The 23,794-nt window shown below is 34.1% G+C and overlaps 3 protein-coding genes across 6 annotated transcripts; all 3 read right to left on the bottom strand.

Annotated features, from left to right (window-relative positions):
- Window positions 1-1,124: 1,124 nt before the first annotated feature.
- On the bottom strand, window positions 1,125-6,763 carry LOC108209483 (zinc finger CCCH domain-containing protein 67-like). Its single transcript, XM_017380411.2, has 6 exons — window positions 5,651-6,763; window positions 5,339-5,404; window positions 3,570-3,689; window positions 2,772-3,014; window positions 1,877-2,149; window positions 1,125-1,551 (listed from the first exon to the last, which is right to left on the bottom strand). The coding sequence occupies exons 1-6, from the start codon at window positions 6,674-6,676 to the stop codon at window positions 1,366-1,368; spliced, it is 1,914 nt and encodes a 637-aa protein (XP_017235900.2). The 5' UTR covers window positions 6,677-6,763; the 3' UTR covers window positions 1,125-1,365.
- Window positions 6,764-8,933: 2,170 nt separating this feature from the next.
- LOC108207706 (tryptophan aminotransferase-related protein 2) lies at window positions 8,934-10,706 on the bottom strand. Its single transcript, XM_017378138.1, has 5 exons — window positions 10,417-10,706; window positions 9,976-10,279; window positions 9,615-9,895; window positions 9,221-9,525; window positions 8,934-9,130 (listed from the first exon to the last, which is right to left on the bottom strand). Exons 1-5 carry the CDS (start codon window positions 10,704-10,706, stop codon window positions 8,934-8,936), a joined length of 1,377 nt encoding a protein of 458 aa, XP_017233627.1.
- A 2,018-nt stretch (window positions 10,707-12,724) lies between these two features.
- LOC108206095 (protein STICHEL-like 2) lies at window positions 12,725-19,399 on the bottom strand. 4 transcript variants are annotated; one of them, XM_017376284.2, is made up of 8 exons: window positions 18,713-19,399; window positions 16,322-18,010; window positions 16,033-16,243; window positions 15,174-15,356; window positions 14,867-15,082; window positions 13,771-14,521; window positions 13,443-13,498; window positions 12,725-13,098 (listed from the first exon to the last, which is right to left on the bottom strand). In XM_017376284.2, the coding sequence occupies exons 2-7, from the start codon at window positions 17,936-17,938 to the stop codon at window positions 13,447-13,449; spliced, it is 3,030 nt and encodes a 1,009-aa protein (XP_017231773.1). In that variant the 5' UTR covers window positions 17,939-18,010; window positions 18,713-19,399; the 3' UTR covers window positions 12,725-13,098; window positions 13,443-13,446. The 4 variants fall into 4 exon arrangements, with proteins under 4 accessions (XP_017231773.1, XP_017231774.1, XP_017231770.1 ...); XM_017376281.2 differs by having other exon boundaries at window positions 12,726-13,098; window positions 13,443-13,503; window positions 18,713-19,398; XM_017376283.2 differs by lacking the exon at window positions 18,713-19,399 and adding an exon at window positions 18,442-18,698 and having other exon boundaries at window positions 12,726-13,098; window positions 13,443-13,503.
- Between the last annotated feature and the right edge of the window lie 4,395 nt (window positions 19,400-23,794).

Genomic DNA, 23,794 nt, shown 5'->3' with positions numbered 1-23,794 from the left:
TAATCCAGAATAACGATTAGTTCTAACAACTAAACAAGAGCGTACACTGCTTGAGAAGCGCTCGATTTAAATCGAGATATTCGAAATTTGAAATTTCCACCATCCTAAGGACCCAAATTTTTTATTTTATTTTTGACTAATATGGCCTATAGTCTTACAAATGAGTATCTGTTTTCAGATATTCTCGAGGTAAGTCAGAGTCGAACTCATGACCTGAGACAACAGAGAATAAATCTTTACGACTAGGCTATCCAATCGTGCTCAAGAACCCAAAATTTGATCATACACATTGGTAAATTTGAGCATAAATATAATAGGAGCGAAGGTCAAAATAGTAGTTGAAGATAGAAGTACAATGTAGTATCCTTTAATGTAGTTGAACACCTGGCTACGCTGTGGTAAAGGCCGATTGAATTGTAATAATGTCTACTCATAATTCATAGCTACTGCAGTGTAATGCAGTACAGTGGTCTCGGAGACACCGAGTGTCCCTTTATCACTATATTTGCAAGCGCTAGGTCAGGTCCATTTTCATCAGTCTTTATCACTTGCATAATGTACTTGATCATAATAATAGCAAAAACTAAGAGGTGTTTTTAGCGCACACCGTAACATCAAATATCTAGTATTGTTACTGCTCAAACAGGCGACGAATTTCAAATATCTAGTGTCGTAACTACTCAGCGACGAATTACAGTTTTTCATCGCTCTTGTGCCTGAGATTTCTAAGTCTAGCCTCGCCCTAGAAATTTACCACCACTATAACCCCAGCAAGCAACCCTTTTGATGCTTGTAGCCAGGTATGATGAAAGGTATTCCTAGTTCATCTACCCACAATTCCACAAAAATGCTTAGGTAAAAAAGAAAAGAAAAAAAGACCGCTCTCCTTTCACCTTGTAGTTAAATGGGTATAAACATGATCAAGGAAAGTCATCCCATTCTCATTTTCTTCTTTAGAAAATAAACTAGGTATTGTATAAGAGTAACCATAACATAAAAATAACCAAATTAACCCAAGGAGAGTCTGCTCTGATCAGCCATATGCATACCATCCTTGCAAGTTCTGAATATGCACCGACTGCCTTGGGCTAGATAATAACAGATATTTATGGTCAAAAGAGGCATAATATGTCAACTTCACAGTAAAGATTGTATACCATCCAATGTTTTTGCAAGCATACATCTTGAAAACAAGATATGCTCGCCATAGTTAAGCTTTCCATGACAAAAGCATCAAATCAATCAATCTTTAAAGGTTTGTTAGAGCTCGGCAAAAGGTGAACTAGAAGTATTAAGCTCAACTAGATAAAGTTCTTAGTATTTGTGCTCATTATAACTTAGGATTCTAAAACTATTGCATGATTCTCAGATTGACTGTTGCACAGGCTCCCTTCTCCAGTTCCCATCTGAATCTCCAAGTCTGCCATACCGACGAGGCTGACCTTGATCAGACTCAGCGGTACTAACAATACTTACTGGGTGATCGTACCTACAAGCAGGCCCATACTTGCAAATTCCATACCGGCTGTAGTGTGAGCAGATGCCCTGGTCCTAAATTAAATATAAGAGGAAAAAAAAAAGGTCAAGTACTTTCGCTGTTTCAGAGAATATAAGAGAAAAAAGAAAAAGGTCAAGTACTTTCGCTGTTTCAGAGAACCAAAAACGGAATATGAGAAGAAATATGGTTAAAACTTAAAACTTAAAAAGCTTGTATACTGTTTCTTAAAACTATAGATTGTTAATGGTGATCTTTAAGTCAGATAATCAAAAGAAATATGGTTAAAACTTAGAAGCTTGCATACTTTTTTTAAAATTATATATAGCTAATGCTCAACTTTGGTCAGATAACTGACAAAATTACTGAGGAATAACTTACAGGTCTTAAGGGCAGGCCACGGTCACTAAGAGTAAAGGTTGGCTTCCGAGTTTTGGGATGGTGAAATTTACAGGTAGACCTGTACTTGCAATCCCCTGTTTTCAAGTAAAAACTGCACTCGGGCTGTCCAGGCCGTTCAGGAAATTCATCAACTATCAGCTGCTGCCGAGGATATGCGTAGAAGTTGGCATCAGTTGCTGGAATGTTCATGGGCCTCAAGGCAAATGCTGGGGGAGTAGGCAGGTTGCCTTCGGGTGGTGGGTATACAGGAGCCTCAAGAGTTCAAAAGAAAAAAAATTAGTAAACGAGAAATTGGAATTTTAAAAGGATCGCAAGGAAGCTAACAGCACCTGTAAGGGTTTAACTTCAAAGTCAATAAATGTGAATTGTAAACAATACACAGATTATTTTTTTTACTATTTGATCTTTTCTTTTAGTAATTGCTATATTTTCCAAGTATAGAAGGTCAGAGGTAAAAATTGAACTCTCGAGTCTAGACTTCCTTTAGCACCAGGAGAACCATTATCATAAAATATATATAAAGAAAAAACCAAATCTTGCCATCCCCAAATAAGCAGTTCCTGACTTCAAGCTAATGTTTTGACTACTATCTAGAGCATGATTACAAGGTAAAACATGTAAAGAGGGATCGGGGTCCAACTTCAAAAACTATATTTTTTTTTTCTTCTTCATTCAGTGAAAATATAAATACAACTTTAGAAACCCTTTTCCTCCCCCATATGATCAACATCCATGAGCTTGTAAAGGGTCAGACAGAGGTCAAAGATCAAAACAGCCGTCAAAGTAAATTTTAAAACTGATAGAAGTTGCCAGAGGAAAGAAATTTTACTTGAAAATTTTACAATAAAAGATTGTCACACGAATTACAAAATACCTGATATTCATTCCATTTTCCATTTGGAGCAGCAGTTGGGCTTGGTGGATACATAACTGGTATGTAGGGAGCATTCTCATTCAAAGTTCTTGCTGATGACCAGCCTGGAATAGAATCTTTCATACTACCCTGTGAAACAGGGTCGCCTCCTCCCACCACTGTCGGATCAGGATGATTAAACCTGCAGCTTGGTCCATACTTGCATGAACTAGTTTTCATGTAATAGGGACATTCTCTCTCTCCCTGTTACACGGTCAAAAAGCTCATCACAGTATTCTTAATAATGCACTCAAGAGGAAAAAATGGTAGAGATTATTAAAACTGCATAAATAAGTGTTGCTAGGAAAGCGATGAAACAAACAAATACATATCACTAAACTGATATCTGTATCATGAACATGGATATACATGTCTTTAATCAATTTGCCGTTTAATTTTTAAGAAAAAATAGATGTTAAACAAAAGTAGATAATTAATGAGATACCGAAGAAATGTATGCTTGTAAATTATTAAGATAACTGTTAGCATAGCATAAATATTGTATTAACCACGACCAAAATAATGAACATAATTATTTACTTTTTAACCATGAAAAAAAAATGAAATTAATGATTACAACTTTGCATTCATACAAGTAATACACATATAGATACATCCATATCTGCATCTGCTTTGGATCGAACACTCATTAGTTTGATGCAGATAAAATGCATAATGTTTGGATTCCATTAATACCTGTGAGAATGTAAATGAGTAATCACAGCAAAAAATAAAAAGAGAAAGAAGAGGAAATTTTACCACTCGCATTGGCAAACCAAGAAAGTTAAACTCTGTGACTGGAGCCACTGCAGGTTTTGGTCTGCCATGATTATATCTACAAGCTTTTCCATATTTGCAACCACCAGGTGTCGAGTGATACTGCAAAAAACAAAGCGAAGAATGTCAAGGGTGGCAACTGTTGCAAACTTGAGTAGTTGCGTTGCAAGTCAGTGCTAAGTACATTATGGCATCATCAAGGAATGCAGAGAATTGGTCAAGAATTATACCATAATGTTAAATTGTAAACCACAATAAAAACGGAAGATAAAGGGACACAAAAAATATTGCTGCTTCCACTATATCTCCTACTCTTTTCTAAATTAAAGAATAATGGAGCTGCAAGCCTGCAACTCAATGTAAAATGATAGTTGGCAGCCTAAATCAGAATACATAACATATACAAGTTCAACTTATTAGAGAATATATATAAAATTGTTGGGATTTCCTCTTATAGTTAAACAAGTGTGAAAAGACAACTTGGAAAATAAAAACGTGAAGGGGAGGGGGGGTTAACAGTTTGGCAACTTCATTTATGAGTCCTATACTTCAAAGTGGAATAAAATGGACAAGCAACATTTGCTTGAATTTATAACAGCATGACATTTATACAAATCAATCTTTGTTGACAGCACTAAAACTAACTATAATTTAATAGATTATGGTAATTAGTATCGAGGAATAGTCATAATTCTTGTTCTCTTTAATTTTTAAATTCGATACTTGAGATTGAGTATAACTGCACAAGCAACATCTGCTGTAATTCTAGACAAAATAAAGGGCAATAAAGGGAGAGGAAATAAGATTTTGGCTATAATAATTTTAACCAACATAAAAGTGGAAACTTCAATAACAAAGATCCTATGTTACTCGGACTCTTCATTTTGCCTTGAAGTACCCATGTCGGACACTCGCCACTCAAACATAGACTAGGACACTTTTTTTAGGCCAATAACATGTACATTTTTCAAAATATTACCGAGTCCGATACATGGACACATATCCATGTCGGACACTGCTAGCCGAGTCCAAGTAACATAGCAAAGATCACATATGCACACTGTAATAATTAAAAAAAAGTATCTCAATGTGTTAGCTGGAACTTGGTTCCCACTCTTACTGAGGCAGGCAAAAAGATTACAAAGCCAACATTGTAAGCTTACATAGATACCAAATAACGTGAAGTTTCATGACAAGTAATTAGCATCTCTAATAAAGGCTTCTTAAAGCAACTTGAAAATATACAGTGGTGAATAGACAATTTATAATTCTTATTAAATACACTGTTTCTAGCATTTTTAGCTTTGAGACTCAAACGAAATAATCCTCCTGGGCCATGCTTGTTTAGGTGGATTATAATCCACGGATAATTACCTTATTTACTCTAAATTTAAAGGATTGCAATCTCATGAAATATTCAATTATCTTTTTGACTCATATATATGGGATTATAGTACCCTACTACCTTCTCTTAAAAGACATTATAGTCCCATAGAATAGAACTAGACAGATCAAAATATGAATTCAGAGGATTATGATCAAAATATGAATTCAAAATATATAATGCTTCAAGAACCAAATATATATGTATGCCAGAGAAGATCTGCAAGAAGGGAAACAATGTCATGAATTCCTAATATACATTAAAAAAATAATCTCACACACACCCACGCGCGCGCGTGCACACACACACACACACACATATATATATATATAGAGAGAGAGAGAGAGAGAGCCATAGTGATGGTAACCTTGCATTCTGTTGGCCCAGGCCTATCAAAATTCTCTTCCCTTTGCTTAAACATGTCCCTGGATGCCTGCAAAAGTTGAGGTTCATAGCAATATAAATAAAATTTGTTTATCCTTATAGTCTTCACATAGACTAACAAGCCAATAATTTCTCCATATATTCTCTTACCAAGGTCAAAAACTTATTACATTAAACAAATGTATAACATTTTAATGAAACACACAATTTTTTACTAATTAATTACTACAGACATTTCAAGAGTAACCAACACTAACCCTTAACTTATTCAAACCAATCACAAGTCATATCATACCTGGTTCTTCCTCCTGAGCGGGTGATTAAATTTGCAGTTAGAACCAAACTTGCAAGCCCCAGTCTTCATATAGAATGAACAATCCTCAGCATCAGGCCTCAGCGGATAAGGGTAACTCCCATTATTCCCATCAGTAAATCCCACAGAACCCCCTTCCACATTACTATGCCAACGCTCTTCCTCGTCATACTGCTTCGGATAACCACCATTCTCATAGTCATCATAATATCCTTGCCCTTCATCAGCCACATTTTTCCCAGAACCATCATTCCACTTGTCATCCCAACCATCACCATAACCAGTCATATCTTCTCTTTCGCCCGCAAAACCCTCATCATTATTCACTTCAAAACCCCCATTCTCCTTTTCTTCCTCTTCTTCCTCAATCTCACTCCACTTACTCCCCTCCTTCTCAAACCCCCCTTCCTTCACCCCCATCAAATCACCTCCATCTCCTCCTTTCTCCTCACTTTCATCCCCATTCGCATCGCCTTTCGTATCATCTACCTCACCTTCAGCTCCCCCCTCTTTCACATCACCCTCAAACTCATTCTTTTCCAAGCCCTCATCACTCTTTTCACCCTCAAACTCATTCTTTTCCAAGCCCTCATCACTCTTTTCACCCTCAAACTCGTTCTTTTCCAAGCCCTCATCACTCTTTTCCCCCTCAAACTCATTCTTTACCAAGCCCTCATCACTCTTTTCACCATCAAAATCCTTCTTTTCAAAGCCTTCATCCCTCTTTTCACCCTCAAAATCCTTCTTTTCACCCTCAAAATCATCCTTTTCACCAACCCCATCAATCTTTTTTTCACCAATCAAACCATCTTTATCTTGCACACCCATCTCATCAAGCTTCTGACACAACCCATCTTCTTGATCACCTCCTGATTGATGATCTAGGGTTTGATCAACAAGATTTGGGCTTTCAAACCCTAACCCTAGCTTCTGCCCCTCTTGTTGATTATCTTCAACTGGGTTATGAGAATCAACAGAAAGATCAAGCTTTTCATCAATGCCCTCCATCTCTTCTTCACATTTCAAACAAAACCCCCTCAAGTTTTGGTGTGAAAGCTCCCAGTAATTCAGTACAAGTAGTTTTATGTTTGTGCTGTGTGTATGTATATATGGCAAAAGGAAGCTTTATTTCTTTTATTTTTTTTGATTGTAATTGTTTTTTTATTTTATTCTGCGTGTGATGTGTAATATCGAAATCTCTACAATATTCTACAAGATGTAAATGCGGCATACAGCAAGCGAATATATAGGCATGGCCGTGAAATGAAAAACGTATGGGTTAGTAAATATGCCTTTTTCTTAAACTGTAGATGTGTGTGAGAATAATATTTTTATTAATTTATTATATTATAAAAAAGAAATCCATGTTTCTTCTAAAATTTCTTTTTATATTCACAATTCTAAATATGAATCAAAGAAAATATAACCGCCCTAAGTTGAGAAAAAATGATAAAAAAGAAGATTGAATTTGTAAAATAAATTTAGTGTGAATTTCACTTTGATATAGTAAAAAAATATTTTAGTTCATATTTGCAGCTAAAAGTATGGATCTCAATTTAATAAAAGATATCTTCTTATTCAAATTAACAATAATTATTAAAAAAAAATTACATTTTACATTCTCCTTAGAAGAACGTGCATAAATATGAAGTTGACATGCCTATGTTCCAATTTATCCAACAGCATTTCTTTATCGATTACGGTGGATATGGACGAATTGGACACATTATCTTATCTTCATAGTATTTCGCATTTTAGCTAAATGATTCTTATCATCTCTTTTTTTTGTAGCCCCGAATGATTCTCATGTTGGCGTTTTCAAAAAAGTTACGAATTTGAATACATCTGGAGAATAAAGAAGATTTGTGAGAGAGATTTGGGCAATGCAAAGTGAGGGTGGTACATGAGTTACATTGAACCAGACTTTCCGGCAGAGTGAAAATATAGAAGAAAGAGAAAAAGCATTAAGCAATAATAAGCATGTCGCTAGAGTTTCAAAAGGTTTGTACATGGATGGGCAGATGAATATCCATGCGAGAATCGGACGGGCTGAAAGATTGTATTACATTAGAGTCTCGGGTTTTATATTTTTATTCTAGACGGAAAATAAACCGAGTCAATTGCCCTAATTAGTGAGAGTTCATGTATTTCTAAAATGAGTCAAACTGATGTGAATTTTTAACTGGATAAAAAAATATGTCGATAAATGAGTCATAGTTTCCTCGTCCACAATTCGAATTAAACTGAATTTACAAAGTCAGAATTGTCCACGAGATATTCATATGCACTCAATCGATCTTCATTTATAAAATATAAGTTGTCAATATTTATTTCACTTTATAACTAATTATATATTTGAATCTTATAAATCATGTTTCTTATATTTCATGGGATCATAAAATATACAGTAGTAGGCTGACATTCACCACTTAAAGTTAAAACATCCAATTTAATATTTTGTATTGAACATTCACGAGGTGAAAATACACAACTTCAAAAATAGTATTCTTAATAACTTCATATTTAATAATTAATAATCTCACGTTTGATTCCGCGAATCAACTCATATATATTTTAAAAATATACAGAGAATTATATTAGGTTCAAATATCATCGATCACAAATTATTTTATTTAAGTTAATTTTACTTAAAACTAAATAAAATAAAAAGTAAATATCTTTTGCTTTCAAATTTATTTAAAATTTAAATGTGATCAAAATATGATTAATTTATAAAAATATAATATTATTCTATTTATAAATCAAATTGGTTTACTTTATAACTTAGGTATTATCATTATAATTATTATTTAATAAAAATTGCAAAATATTGATATTGGGCCGTGGGTTTTAGAGTTTGAAGCCCGTATAGATGGATACCGGCAGGATCCAATTTTTGGACTGAACTGGTTCATAAATCATAATATGTCTCAGGAATTAGGATCAAACTTTTTCGTCTAATACCCAGAGTCGTGTCAAACCAAGAAGAAAAAATGTAAACAACGTTTTCATGTTTTTTTTTGGGCAATTAAATAATTTAGTTCGGTTATAAAATTAAAATTTCTCCTGATTCTTTCTGGAGAAAAAGAGACGATAAAACACAAAATGGAGCATCCAAACAGTATTATTAGAATCGATATATTATGCAACAGGATTGTCATATTTTCGTCATAGTATTAGGAATTGGATTCCAGATACATATAAATATTACGTTTTCAGCGGAACATCAATACAAGCCCGTCCGCTTTCCAGTTAAACGGAAACTTCAGATATCTAAAGACTTGAGACCAGCCAATCTCTTGGTCAAAATCTTGAACTTGTAGTTGCTATCCGTCATGCTGATCCTCACATACTTGGGGCTGGATCCAAAGTATTTTCCGCTCCTGCCTAGTATATTGTGGCCTCGAAGAAAATTTGCACAATCATCTACACTTTCATCCTCACATTTCAGCCATGCAAAAGCTACAAAAAAATAATTAGATTTTCATTAGATTATAAGCTACATAACCAAAAAAGAATAAGATTAGTTTGGTGACTTGGGGTCTCAGTTACCAGGCTGTGGCTCGAAACTTTGTCCCCTGAATGTGCAGTTATCAGGGGAAAATTTCGGCAAGCTGAATTTTTCATTGTTATCTACTGCTGCTCGAAGTTCCTTCCACCGCTTTAACATGACGTTGTAACTGTAGTCGAAGAATCTCTCTTTCCCTTCAGCATTGTTGGTGGTATTATATTGATCGGACAAAGTTTGCAGAATCTTTGCTGCTCGGAGCTGTGAATCTTTGGACACACCGATGGTGCTGATCTCGATATATCTAGTCATCTTCTTGGCGATTTCTGGATCTTTAACAAGTGCCCACCTACAAGGTCAAGAAAGCCGAGAAATTAGCTCTGAACAGATTCATTATTATCAGATTATTTATTTGTCAGATATGGATAAGATTAATACCCTATACGAGTCCCAGCATGACCAGTACTTTTGGACATGGTAAAAAGGGTGATATCTTCATCTGCTCCATGAGTGATTGGAGTATACTGAGGCCAGTAGTAAGCAAGATCATGAATTAATATTCGTTTATCTCCGCTTGTCACAGATCGTCTTGTGGAGCCATCAGGATTGTTAGGAGAAGTGACAATCTCGATGTACGGCTCATTAGTACTGTAATTGTACGCATCACCAGCCCATTTATGGAGTCCAGACTTCAATAAGTCGGTCAATACTGGGTAAGCCTGCAAGCATGCGATGCAAACAATTATTCCAAATGCTACCATGGTTTGATACGATAAATTTTAAGAAAAATTAAACTTACAGAATAGAATGGGGCAGCCGATACGACGCTCATTGGCTTAGAATTGTCTGTGGCAGTTAAGGCATAGAGGACTGCTTGGTAGAGTTGTGAGGAACCTGTGCCTACCACCATGTAACGGTCTTGAGTCGCGGCATTTCCGACCAAATTATGCAACCTGATAGCCGCCTTGGCAAAATCCGGCTCCATAAACCAGCAAATGTTATTTTTATCGGAAAAGTAGCTTATGAATTGCCAACCAGGTATCACAATGGTAGTTTTGTCGCCCATCTGCCTCCAATACTCCTCGTACATCGTTGGATTGCCACTGCATTGAATTACATAGATATTAGATCAAAAACATTACAAATAAAACATACTGCATGGCATAAAATAGATCTTCAAAATTTATGAAAAGATTTTCATGCTGTTTAAAACTATTTACAGATAGAACAAAAAACTCACTGATCAAGATCAATAATAACGTGAGCATCACTGTGATCAGCACCGTCCCCAACATCCCCAACATCGTTGTGAACATCGTTACTAGAAATGGTTGTAGGAGACGGTGTTTCAACATGCACATCACCATATTTACCACTTTCCGCATCTACACAAAGCATGCCAATCTTGTTTTCTTGACCTCCATCTCTCTGATACACTACTTTGGATATCAAAACAATGTTTAAAGACACTGCTAGCACTAGAAAAACTTTCCAATCATACCCCACCAAGCTTTTGTTACCCTTCCCCATATTTGTTGTGTATAGATATCTGAAATGGAATACTGAGAGAATGGATTATAGAGAGAGTAGTAGGCTTGTTTTAGTGTCTTTGCCATCGGCTCTCTTGCCCTTTATATACTACATGATATCAAGGGTTTCATTATCTACAACGGTCTTCTATTATGTGATATTTTTGTCAAGAAAACTGCCATAACTAGTAATAATTTTTTACTAAATCTAAAACAGATGAAATGGAAATACCTGTATGACATATGGCACACATAAGAAAATAACAATAAGGAGATTCATATCAATATATTATATACCGACTCCTTTTAGGAAAAAATTATACATATTGGAGAAATTTACTACCGATGATTTCCATTTGTTCTAATGTTTAATAATAATATGTTCGATCTTTAAAAAAACAATAATATGTTTGATGGAATTAGTTTTAGAAATAAAAGTCAATAATATTATTCAAATGTATGTAAATTAATGACTATATTCACACAACTAATTTAAACAATTTTAAAATAACGTATATTTCACTGCTAGCTTTAAACTACTTGTAGGATGAAAAAGAACTACTATTTAAGATAGATTATCGGATAAACTCTAACTTTCAAAACATTTTCATTTTGTGAGGATTTTATTTTTTATTTTGGAGTTCTTGACTTGGGAACGCCTAGACTCGTACTTAAACGTATCCTATTATTTATAAAAATAAAAATATCTAGATTTGTGTCGATATTGTATTTTTTTTAGAACTTCAGTTTTGTTTTTTTAACCCGATCGGATATTCAAATTATAACGAAAACAAAATAAATATAAAAAATTATGTTTTTCAACGTGTGTTTGTGGCGCATCCAATGTCATACCAAAGATGTATCGGATAAACTTACTCATAACCGAAAATTTATCCATTTCTACATTTCAAATTCTTAACGTTTTGACCTGTGTTAAAATTCGTTTCCTCAGAAAACCTCACATACACATACAGTAGAATTTTTGAGTTTCTAACACTGGGATACCTATGTGATCATGAAAATAAGAATACTGAAATTTGTGGAAGAAATTTTTATTTATATATATATTATTATTTTTTTAATTAAATATAAATTGAATTTCATCATCTAAACATATTATCTAGACATAAAATTATTAGAAAAAAATATGATGTTATGAAAGATAGAAATTTGAACTTATTAAAGTATATATGTTTTGATAATTTACTATTTTGAACATTATAAAGTGTATATATATGTGCATTGATAATTTTGTTAAAATATATGAATAAGATTTATCATTATATTAATTTTTTTTGTCAAATATAAGAATTAGTTTAAGTGCACAGGTTCAAATTTATCAAATCCTTGCAGAAGAAAATTATTATGCAATTTTCAATAGTAATATCCATGTTGTCCCATTTTTCTGTTCATCATTAAAATTACATGTTATTTTAAAATTAATGGTATATTTGCACACGAAACGGAAACAAAAGAATATATAAAAAAAATTAATAATTTTTTATGCTAGAAATTGTTAGATGTCAGACTGACGTCAAAATGTAGCTAGTGGCTGTGAACCACTGAACCCCTTGTGTCAAGGTTTTGCTTTAGATTTTTCTTAATTATATTTAGATGCAATACCATATTTTCATCTTACAATCTCATTTCTAAGGTTTGCTATAGGGAACATGTTTTTACTTCTAATTTTAGCAGTGTTCGACTCATTTTCATATAAACCTATTTTCAAAACAAATTATATATTTATTCACTTATTTCTAAGTATAAGTATGTAGGTATCTAGTGTTACTTACCATTAACAAATAAATACTTATAAAAGATTATAATTTTTTTACATTCAAAATTTATAAAACATAAAATAAATTAAACATGGTAGCATAACACTGTTAGTATATTACTCTCTCCATCTTATATATATTTTGTTTGACACATAATTTTAAAATATATATATGTGTGTATTTATATATATATAATTAATTTAATTTTAAAAAATGTAAGATGATAGATACCCGAAATTTATACTATATGTATTTTTCCCAACTCCCGGAGACAAAAATATGGGACTAGCTAAAAACCTTCAAGTTTAAGCCAAAGGCACTGTATAACAGCAATAGCATGTAATCTGTAAAGATCATGTAATCTGTAAAGATCTTGTCCTAAAAGCTTACTACTACAAATTTGCACACATGGCCAAAACACTGTAGGTGCAAGCTATACATGTGAAGTTGCATGATCCTTAAAAGCATGAAGACCAATAATATTTGTACGCTGCAGAGTCTTCTCCGGTATATAGCTGCTTCATGTCAACTCTAATACTGCTTAGCTGCAGCACAAGGAAATACCCACCCCACCAGGTGTGTTCTCTGCGGTTGCTGGTGTCTCAACTGCCAAGCCTGAAAGCACGGAACTAATAGGTAAGCTTTTTATGTGGTATCATTTTTCATGCTTTATAACAATCAGATCTTATGATGCTAATTACTTGAACACTTTCGATATATATACTAAGGTTAAAAACTATAACCAGGCTGCTTTTTTCAAGGACGAGATTTACGACCATGATGAAATTCACGAAGGTATTCTCTGTACAAACATAACACTATATATAAAAGGATCACAAAGTGTCTCTCTAGCATGGTTTGTCAGCCTCCCTACCGATCTAAATTGGATTATATTAAGATGGAACTATGTACTTGTATCAGATATGAAATAAACTCGGACATGCTTTTACAGTCAGTACCTTCTTAAAGGGAAATGTAGGAGTCCTCCAACAGTACACCTTGGAATCTTTCCTTCCTTGACTTGAATTTGCAAATTGACCAGAATTATACAAGGCAGCAATTGATTAAGACGGACAGTAATCATCTCAGTAGCAAGCATGTAAGTTTTGTAACAGATGCATAGTAAGGACTAAGGAGGCCATTAGTTCAGTTAATTATCAATAATAACTTCAACATTTCTAACACATTAGTTAATCTGATCCATGATACTTATGTCAATCTTTATGGTTTAGAATCTATAAATATCCAAAAGATGAAATACATCTGACAGAGACGAAAAATACTCACTTGTTCTCATATCCATGACACTCGGTGTTGTTCTTACAATCTTTGCTGAAACTGTAAGGATCGCTGGCACAGAAATAACCTTGAGGCGGTGTTTGACCATGGTTGGCCAATGCAAGGTGGTGTTCTGGTTGCATACTGAAAACATCCATCTGCCTGTTGCCTGATGTGTGTAACTTCTTATGTAGATTCATTGTCCTCGGAAAACAGCCCGGCTGCTTCTCAGCAGTGTCAGAGTATACATTCCGAAATTTACAGTTCATTTCGTCTCCATTACAACAATCATCTTTACAATATTCCGGTTTTGGTGTATTCTCAGGCAATAACCTATATGACGTAGTCGTTTCAACACTAAGTGCATTTCCATCACTATCCCGCAGAGTTTTTACTGTTTCTTGTGTGTGACAGCAAATGTGTGAGTTTGACTTTTGAGACCCGCAATCAGAGGTACATGTTGCAACTGATTTTTCCTTTATCATGGCCTTTTCAGACAATGATGTATAATTTTCAGAAGGATCACTTCCAGGTTCGGTGGTAGAGTGTCGGTCAATTCTGCGTGAACAACTAAACAAGCTGAATGATGATTTCTTCACTTTCTTGGACTTGATCTCAGAATTGCTACGCATAAGATTAATCCTTATCTCAACATTACAACCCAAAGTAGATTGCAATGCAGCAGCTATCAATTTCCAGGATTTCTCAGCTTTCGCTACATAAGCAGGGCTTTTGAATTCTAGTTCAGCTACAGCCACACCTGAAAAAGGAGTACTTGTAAGATATAGACTTAAGTTGGCATTAAGAGGGATAACTGACATGATATCTGTAGTGAGCATCCGGTTAAATATTATAATTTGTGTACATATATCTAAAATATTTTCAGAATACAATATAAAGAATTTACTTTTTTCCAATTAACCCAAAAATCCGTAAAATAAGTATGAACAAGATATTTGCTATGAAACAAACATCAAAAAGATATTTAAACGTTAAAAAAAATTAAAAATGTTAACAAAAAAATAAGGTTTTGACAAAAATAATTGTGTTAAATTTCAACCATGTTTTACCTACATACGCAACATAAAATCACATATTTAAGTACCTTCATTAAAACAAACAGAAGCCAACTGCCCTTTTTTCTGAAGAAAATTTCGGAGTGACTTAGATTCACAAATTTCTGTAGCTCTGCTCCAAACAGATTCCAGTGTTCCCTTTCCTTCCTGTGTCCCCATTTTGCAAGAATCAAATTTGCCACAAGCACAAGTGACATGATGCTTTGAACTCTCTCCACTATATGACGAGCTGCAGAACTCACCGTCTGTGAATCAAAAAAGTAGATTAAGAAGACTTGTTCACCTCAGTTATATCGAATGATGCAAGTATACCAAAATATGCTGTCCCATTCATACCTCTTGTATGCACTGTACTTCTACATAATGCTGTCTCATTTGCATCTATTGTAGAACCGCCAGAATTCAACTGCAAAAGAGCTACAGTAAGCCACGTGGTCTGGTTCTTAGATGTCCTCAGTTGTTTCTCAGTTTCAGAAAGTACTTTTAGTGCGTGACTGAGATGCTGGAGGTCTGCTTCAGCTAACCAACAAAATAATAGAAACGTTAGAGCAGACACAGAAGCACTATAACACAACCTAGATTTAAACAGGGTAATCCACTCCAAATATATTCCACCAATCATTTATACATTTGCAAAAATGAAACTCCCGATTAGCCAACAACTTAACTAGATTTAAAAGGGATAGCAATGATACAGGTGTACACACTAAAGAAATTGTAAAATAAAATGCAGTACCGCTTTCTGCTGACCTGAAGCAAAGTTTACTGGCAGAGAGATGTAGTAGAAAAGAGCACAATATCTAAATGTGCACGAAACAGAGATATAGTAGAAAAAGAGCACACGATCTTAGAGTATAGGCAACGACTAATAAATGCGCCAAGTACCAAAAATGGGGAAAACTCCATTGAAATTTAGGAGGAACAAGAAAAGATAAATAATTAGACCGGAGAGAATGAGCCTTGTCAGATACTTCGATTTTAAGGAATACAGATAAGAGCGGTCAAACTTAACACCATCTAAAATATAAGTAAATCATATGTCCTCGACAACTTACAAGAAACTATCAGATTAATCAACATGGCCAAACATTAGAAAGACCAAAAAGATCCAGATACAAGTGTTCAACTGCCAAATGAAAACATTGATATATGTTTAATAGAATAATTAAAATATATGAAGCATCAATACACATACAAGTATGCCTTCCCATAAACTTTTTTTTGGCACCATCCAGACAATTTCCAGCAAGAATATCCATGATGATATTTGCTAGTTGTGATGTTAGATGCATAGGATCAATTCTACACTTCATCAACTCCCTGGCCCTTTTAACAGTGTTTGCGGTATCAGAAGACAAAGCCAGATCCAGTAAGTCAAGCAATTCCTCGTCAGAAACCATGCCAACCTGAATCAGTATTGCACAATGATAAAATTGTAATACACGGGAATTTTGTAAGAAAATGCATCAAAGAGAAGTGCTTACAAGTTCATAGGCAATTGATAGAGTAATTTTTTTGCCAAGCAAACTGAGCTGCTCAAGCATCATTTCTGCATCCCGAAGTGAACCACTAGATCTAGTAGCAATAAAGTCTAATGCATTTTGATCAAATTCAATTCCCTCTACAACACATATTTTTTTAAGTTTACAAACTGTGTCAATTTCCTTTATCTTTGGAAAATGATACCTCTGGGACCTAGACACTGCATTTCGCGGAAGCTTATCCAGGTCAGGGGTAATCATAATGAAGACAACGTGTCTTGAAAAGTTGTCAACTGCACTTAAGATAGATGCCCATGTAGATCCTCGCAATAAATGGCACTCATCAATTATAAAGACCTTATAGCGTGATGAAACTGGGGGAGCTGAGGCACTTTTAATGATCCATCTAATTCTGTCCACCCGATTGATTCTCACAGAATCCACTTCCTTTACATCCCGGCTTCTTCCAGAAAAGAAAGAAACGCAATCCTGGCACGTACCACAAGGCTTGTTTCCTTCACGTGAGAGACAATTTAAGGCGGCAGCAAATATTCTCGAGGCAGATGTCTTGCCAGTACCACGGGGACCATGAAATAGGTAAAATGGAATTATTCTCTCATTTGCAATGGCACTTAAGAGGGAACTTGCCACCACATCTTGCCCTACTAGTTCACTGAAAGACTTGGGCCTGAATTTCTGATGCAGACTCCTAGGACTCTCCGAATATGGAATAGCCTCTTTACCAATGTGCTTCCGACTCCTCCTGTGCTCTGACTGATCTATTGACCTTGCTCCCTCTGACATTAGTGGTCTCTCTTCTAGATCAGAAGAAAAATCGGATTCTCTAAATCTTGGAGTTCTTGACCAGCATCGACTTATCCCGCATCCCTGATCATTCGGATATAAAGCATCCACATCTCCATTATCATATAAGGATGGGCTACAACTTGCCTTTTCCACTGGAACATCACCAATGGACAAACAAGGACTGCTTGTACGACTCATTACATCGCATGTTCCTGCTCTGGATGATCTAATTCGGTTTCTGTATCGAGAATTTCGCTTTGAAGCATTTTGATCCAATCTTTCAGCTCGCAAAGATCCTTCCAATGCTTCATTACATGAGCCCACCCCTTCCGAGCAATCCCCTAAAGGTGGCTTGCCAATTAAGCCTAGTTTTTTGTCCTTGTACTCCCTGTAATATTTTTCACTTGGTAATGTGTTCTCACAACTCTCTTCCTGATTTGTAAGGATCAAGTTAGACTCTTCTTCTATGGTCCTGCCAGGACAATAACCCCCAAAGTCCGGATACTCATCACGGCCAAAATTAGGATTGTGTTTTCTTTTAGAATAGTAGACCTCACATTCACTGTCATGTTCCCTCCTTTGTCCATACAAAACTACATCTTTTGATCCTAGAGCATTTACGCCATCAATTCCATCATTGGCAAATCCTAAAGTGATCCCATTATTTGAGTTTGTTTCCCAATTCAAACCGTCAACTACTGGAGATAATCTGCTTGAACAGTTCGTTGACGGATCCCTCAGTGATCTCACTCTTCTAAGAGCCACCAATGCTTTTGATATGGGAATATCAACCGAATGCCGCCTCCCATCCATTCTTCCCCACAACTGCACCTCTAATACTTTCCAAACAACTCAGCCTCGGTACTACAAAGCTGCATTCTCACTCTAAAAGTGCAAACACAAACATTATCATCTACCGAAAAACCACTAAAATCAAATCAAACACGACATGGACTCCAAACAACCGAAAAATACACAATTTTAGAAAAGATAATAGGAATGGCAATCTTGTCCCCAAATGTATGATTCAAACTTGAGAAAAAACCTTATATAGCACAAACAAGCATTAATGGAAAAGATACCATTTTAAATCTAATTCCAGATGCTTAAATCACCATACAAGGACATAAAAATTCCAATTTCAGAAAAACACAGTAGAACATAGCTATCAAAAACTGTAGCATAACATAAAATCCAAAGTCACATTCATGGCTCAACACTATATGATAGTACATACGAATCCCCTTAACACAGTAATACATTACATACACATGAATAATGAGTTCCCAATATATAATACTAGTATATTTTTATACCTTGTTGCACCTTCCTGGAGCTGAAAAAACCAGTGTAGCAAAGAGAAACACAGATGGGAGTCACATATAAAAATGCAAACTTGAATGAATACAAAAATCAAGAAAATGGTGAAAAGATAGAATCTTTAAGTTACAAAATGAAACGTATAAAAAACCCTCATCGTAATTTGTAATGTGGACTAATAGAATAAAAACAAAGCATGGGAAGCAACAAACAAGAACAAGTTTGAGAAAAACGTATGCAAAAACAAACATTAAAGAGAAAACCAACCTGTAAATTGAAGAATGGAAGAGTGTAAAATTGTCTCGGGACCGGAGAAAACAAGAAAATGCAAAGCCCCAAACTTATTTAATTTTTTTAATGTTTAATGTTTGTAATAAAATGTGAGTACTTGTGTAATAAAATTGGTACTCCTTGTGTTGGTGAGTTGAGTTGCAAGTACGAGACTAGGCGGAGGAAGAGCGGTAATAGCACGGGATATTAGTGGCAAAATAGTAAATATAATAAAGATAGAGGGGCGATTATGTTTAAAAATGATTATAAATGTACAAGGCGCCATCGCATTCATTTTCAGTAGCTAACAATCCTTATCTCACTCTGCTATGGCGTGTACAGTAGTTGTATCTAGTATCATGATTTTGCCTTGTTCCTCAGATATTCTGTCCCTGTGATGTAATAAAATAATGTAAATTTGCGTAGGCTGTGGAGGGTGTGTGTGTAAATTTTATAATTATGTTTCTGTTGCTGCTGTTGCTTGTGGCAGAGTTTTTGCAGAGGGAAAGACATCGGGAACTGCGTTTGACGAGGGTATATTTGGGATTTTAGGAGAAAATTCGGGTGGAAATGCTTATTTAAACTAGAGCGACAAAAAAGCTGAAACAAGTACTGTAGATGCACGGTGAGAATTTAAGTAAGAAGCACCGTTTGCGATTTATAAGGCCATGAGATGTGACGGACCGGCGGTGGTCCTTCATTGTGTATTTATAAAGAATGTTCGCTTTTGTGATTCTTTCCCGTTCACGTTACGTTCGATCTGGTTCTCGTTATTATTAGCTGCGGTCTCCACTGGGTATGCTAAATAATTTCATTGATTTATTATTTCCTCTATCACGTGTGTTGAGACACTGTCGCATGTTTGATTTTAGTAAAATTCTTCTTTGTTTCAAAAAATTTAACTGCGGTCTCCACTTGCATTAATATAAATGAAATGAAATAATAATTTAAAATGGAGGTGAGTTAAAAAAAAATTATAATTTCCTTTATTCAATTATTTAATTTAAATATTAATACAAATAATATTTATTTTGTTCTTTTATCATGTTTCCCAGCAATCTCATCATAAAAAATTTAAACTCGCTTACATTTTCACAGGGTCGTTTGGCTGAAATGTTCGATACTTATAAGCAAGAAGTTGTTTATAAGTTAGAATTAACTTTTATTTTATGTGTTCGTATAATTTTTTGTATGTTTACAAATTAGAGAATATAAAAACTATTGATATAATAATAAATTATTGTTAAATTATTTTTTATAGTGATCTTTTACATTTTGTAAAATCAAATTCAAAATTTAAATTAAGTTACGAAATATTTAAATTACTAATCTCATATCTAACTTGTAAATTGTAAATTGATCTATAAAATTTTTTAAACAAATGATACGAATGAGTTGCTTTTTAAGTCCAGAGACTCAGTTTAAAAACCCCCACCAAATACCATCACAGTTTTCTCATACTTAACTGCTCCTCTTATCTCAATAAATTGTATATATTATTTTTTGGCACTTTTTTTTATATTCTTTTAAAGTATAGTGTTATAATATATATTTTTTTAATTTTTATTTAAATAAAAAATTGATGTTAAACTTTTATTCAGGGAAATTTTTTTAAAAAAAACATTATAGAACTATAATTTATAAAAGTCTCAAAATACGTACAAACAATGAACGTATACATCTAATTTGGGACGAGGAGTATTTCTTTAATGATTTTTTCATATAATTTTTCATTTCACAGATTTTTCTATTTCATCCAAATAAACACGACTTTAGTTTTTTTTGTTTTTTTAGCCAGATGAACTTAAATATAATTTATAAAACAGAATTTAATTCAGTACCTAAGAGATTTAAAGATAAAATGAGCTATTCCATGATATTAAAAAAATCTGAAATCTGAAATCCGATCCGATCCGATTTGGAAAAAAATCTGAAAAATCCGATCCGAAAAAAATCCGTTTTGACCCGGCCCGGACCGAGGGCCTAAAACAGGCCTAGTATTTTCAATAAAATCCGGATAAAATCGGGATTTTTGAAAAATCCGGGCTTTTTATAACTAAACCAGGCATAGTATTTTTGAGAAAGCCCGGCCCGACCCAACTTTTAAAAAAATCCGGCCCGATCTGGTTTCAAAAAAATCCGGATTTTTTTATCCGGTCTGGATCTGGCCCGAACAGATCTTCTGTACATCTCAAATTCCATCACATCTTTTAAAAAGTAATTTCTGTTTTACAAAATGTAACAATGAAAATTTTGAGTTGAACGTTTGTAATCAACCCTGCACTCTTTATATATTGTGTTGAATGCTCTAACTCGCTGATGTAAAGTCTGAAAATGACATGGTCATGATTGAGAAATACGCAATTATACGAAATTGATGACTGATTAAACAATAATTTAGTCCATAATAAATTAATAACACGGATAGAAAATGGATTAGCGGGGCACAGAAGCACGTGCGTAGACTTCAGCCCAGTCTAGTACTCTAGTAGACAGTAGCTCAACAAACGTATGTACTCCCTCCATCCCCTCAATTCTTTACATCGGAAGAGGACACGGAGATCAAGATAACGTATAAAAAATAGTAAAGTAACATAAAAAGTGGGTAAAATGGTGGGACTTATCAATATTTAATAATAGATTTGAGATAGTGGAGGAAAGTAGTGGGTGTAATAGTAGTTTTTATTGTTAAACATAAGATAGTAGGAGAAGATAGTGAGTGTAATGATGTGAAACACACCTATTTATAATAACGTGAAGAAATGAGAGGGATACGCCAAAATAATAACAGTAAAGAAATGAGAGATCCAGACTCTCCGGTAAACGTTGTTTGATGTCAGTGTAAAATGGAGTAGTTGCCTTGTAGGTGTTATTTTAGTGTAAAAAGGCTATTGGGTTACTCAGTTTATAGGTTCCTTACCCCAACTGCCCCACACGACCCATGAGTCCATGACCAAATACAGTTCTGGTATTATTAGTTTATTACTGTATTATTGTATGAAATTTGTTTATTTATTGAAAAACACATCTTTATAATTATTTAATTATTTAATGATTCACAGTAATACCAAGTTGGATATTATTTAGGAAATAATATAGAATAATAAACTTAATTATATTTTCAGCCACCCAAAAAAGACTAGAAATGTTATATAAACGAATAGTAAAATATTGACCAAATACCGAAACCTGTCCTGGTTTAGAATTGCTATCAGCCTATGAACAAAACTTGGGTCGGAAAGAAGGGCTTTAAGATATATAGGCCCATTTTGAACCACGGGCCGAGTAGGACGGGCTCTTCAAACTATCTATACTTTTTCTAAGTAATCCTAAATCAGAAGGAAAAAAAAAACGACAAGCTTTACCAAAGCATGCTATCTTGTGCCGCTTTCCTTCTTTTAAGTTTTACCACATCTTTTTTGATTGTTTGACCTATGTTTTAACTTTTAAGGTGTATTTTTTATTTTATTTTTTGATAAAAATACAATTACTTAATTGAAAATCATACGCCATCTCTGAAGAATATAGTTGTTGGATCCTTTCTTCTTGGAGAGGCAACTAAGCGATTTGAAGATGATTTGAATATATACATATGTTTCCATCCGACTGGTTTTCGCCTGACTGTTCTGAACAATCGATCATAGATGAACAATTGATCATAGATGCGATCCATAATAACTTTTAAACCTGAATCAAACTCATGAAAATCATGCCGATCTATAACCTCGGTCATTGAGAATATCAAAACATACCAGAACAAAACAAACCAACTCTCACAAGAAGGAGAGCCTAACAAAATCCAAATAAATTGGGAATTTATTGAATGGAAAATAAGATTTCAAAACAAGAAATTAGAAAAAAAAAGAATTGGAGTTTTCCACAGGTAAAAACCGATGGAAGCCCCCTTAAAAATCTTAAAAGAAGGCGAGGGTTTTGAAACAGAGGGGGAGGGCGCTAAGGTGCATATAAAATATGGGTCTTGGTCAGGGATATATGTATGTTAGGGACATCTTAACTAACAAACTATCCTGGTTGTTGGATGAATATCCAGCGATCAAGATTATAACAAAAATTTAATACATTCAACACATTTTGACTGTGAGACGGACCCAGTCCAGCGATTAAAAAGCGTTGGACAGACCTTGTTCAACACTTAAAAAGCACCGGATGTATAGGTTCGTAATTTTTTTTATTTCTTTTTTTTTATATATCTATACTATACTATTAAAGCTGAAACATTAAAAGTTTGGTCGGTCGGTACTTGGCCAAAATACAGGCCTATCTATATAATCAATTATTCTGGACCTATCTATATAATCAATTATTCTTTTTAATTGGGCCAAAATACTGACCTATCTATATAGCCAATTAATAATCCTTTTAAAGCCGAAATATTAAAAACTTGATAGGTCAGTACTTGGGCCAAAATACGGGCCTATCTATGTAACCAATTATTCTGGGCCTATCTATATAACCAATTATTCTTTTTAATTTGGGTCAAAGTACGGGCCTATCTATATAACCAATTAATCTTTTTAATTGAAATATATTACCTTTTTTATATTTTTGACTAAAAAACTCAATTATCTAATATAACATTGAGAAACATGGTAATTACTTTTTTAACTAAAATATATATCTTTTTATTAATTTTCTAACTATAAAATTAATCTTTTACAATTAATACGGACATGGGCGACATATTTATACGTAAAGATGTGTGCCAAAAGTCTAAACGTCAAATAATAAAAAATAGAGGGAGTTTTATTATATTGGTCGGGCGGTCGATACTTGGGCCGAAGTACGGGCCTATCTATATATATATAACCAATTATTCTTATTAACTAAAATAAATTATCTTTTATATATTTTTTAGCTAAAAAAACTCAATATTTTAAGTTAATATCGAGCAACATAGTAATTGCCTTTTTCATCAAAATGCATTATCTTTTTCAGATTTTCCAACTAAAAAAACCGAACTTTTACAATTAACACGGGCGCCATATATATAAATATATAATATCATTAAATATAATTATTAATAAATAACATGTGATATTATTCAACCAAAATACGTTA

The sequence above is a fragment of the Daucus carota genome, chromosome 2, assembly GCF_001625215.2.
Source record: "Daucus carota subsp. sativus chromosome 2, DH1 v3.0, whole genome shotgun sequence".
Taxonomy (NCBI): domain Eukaryota; kingdom Viridiplantae; phylum Streptophyta; class Magnoliopsida; order Apiales; family Apiaceae; genus Daucus; species Daucus carota.
This window is presented reverse-complemented; position numbering and strand designations above follow the sequence as displayed.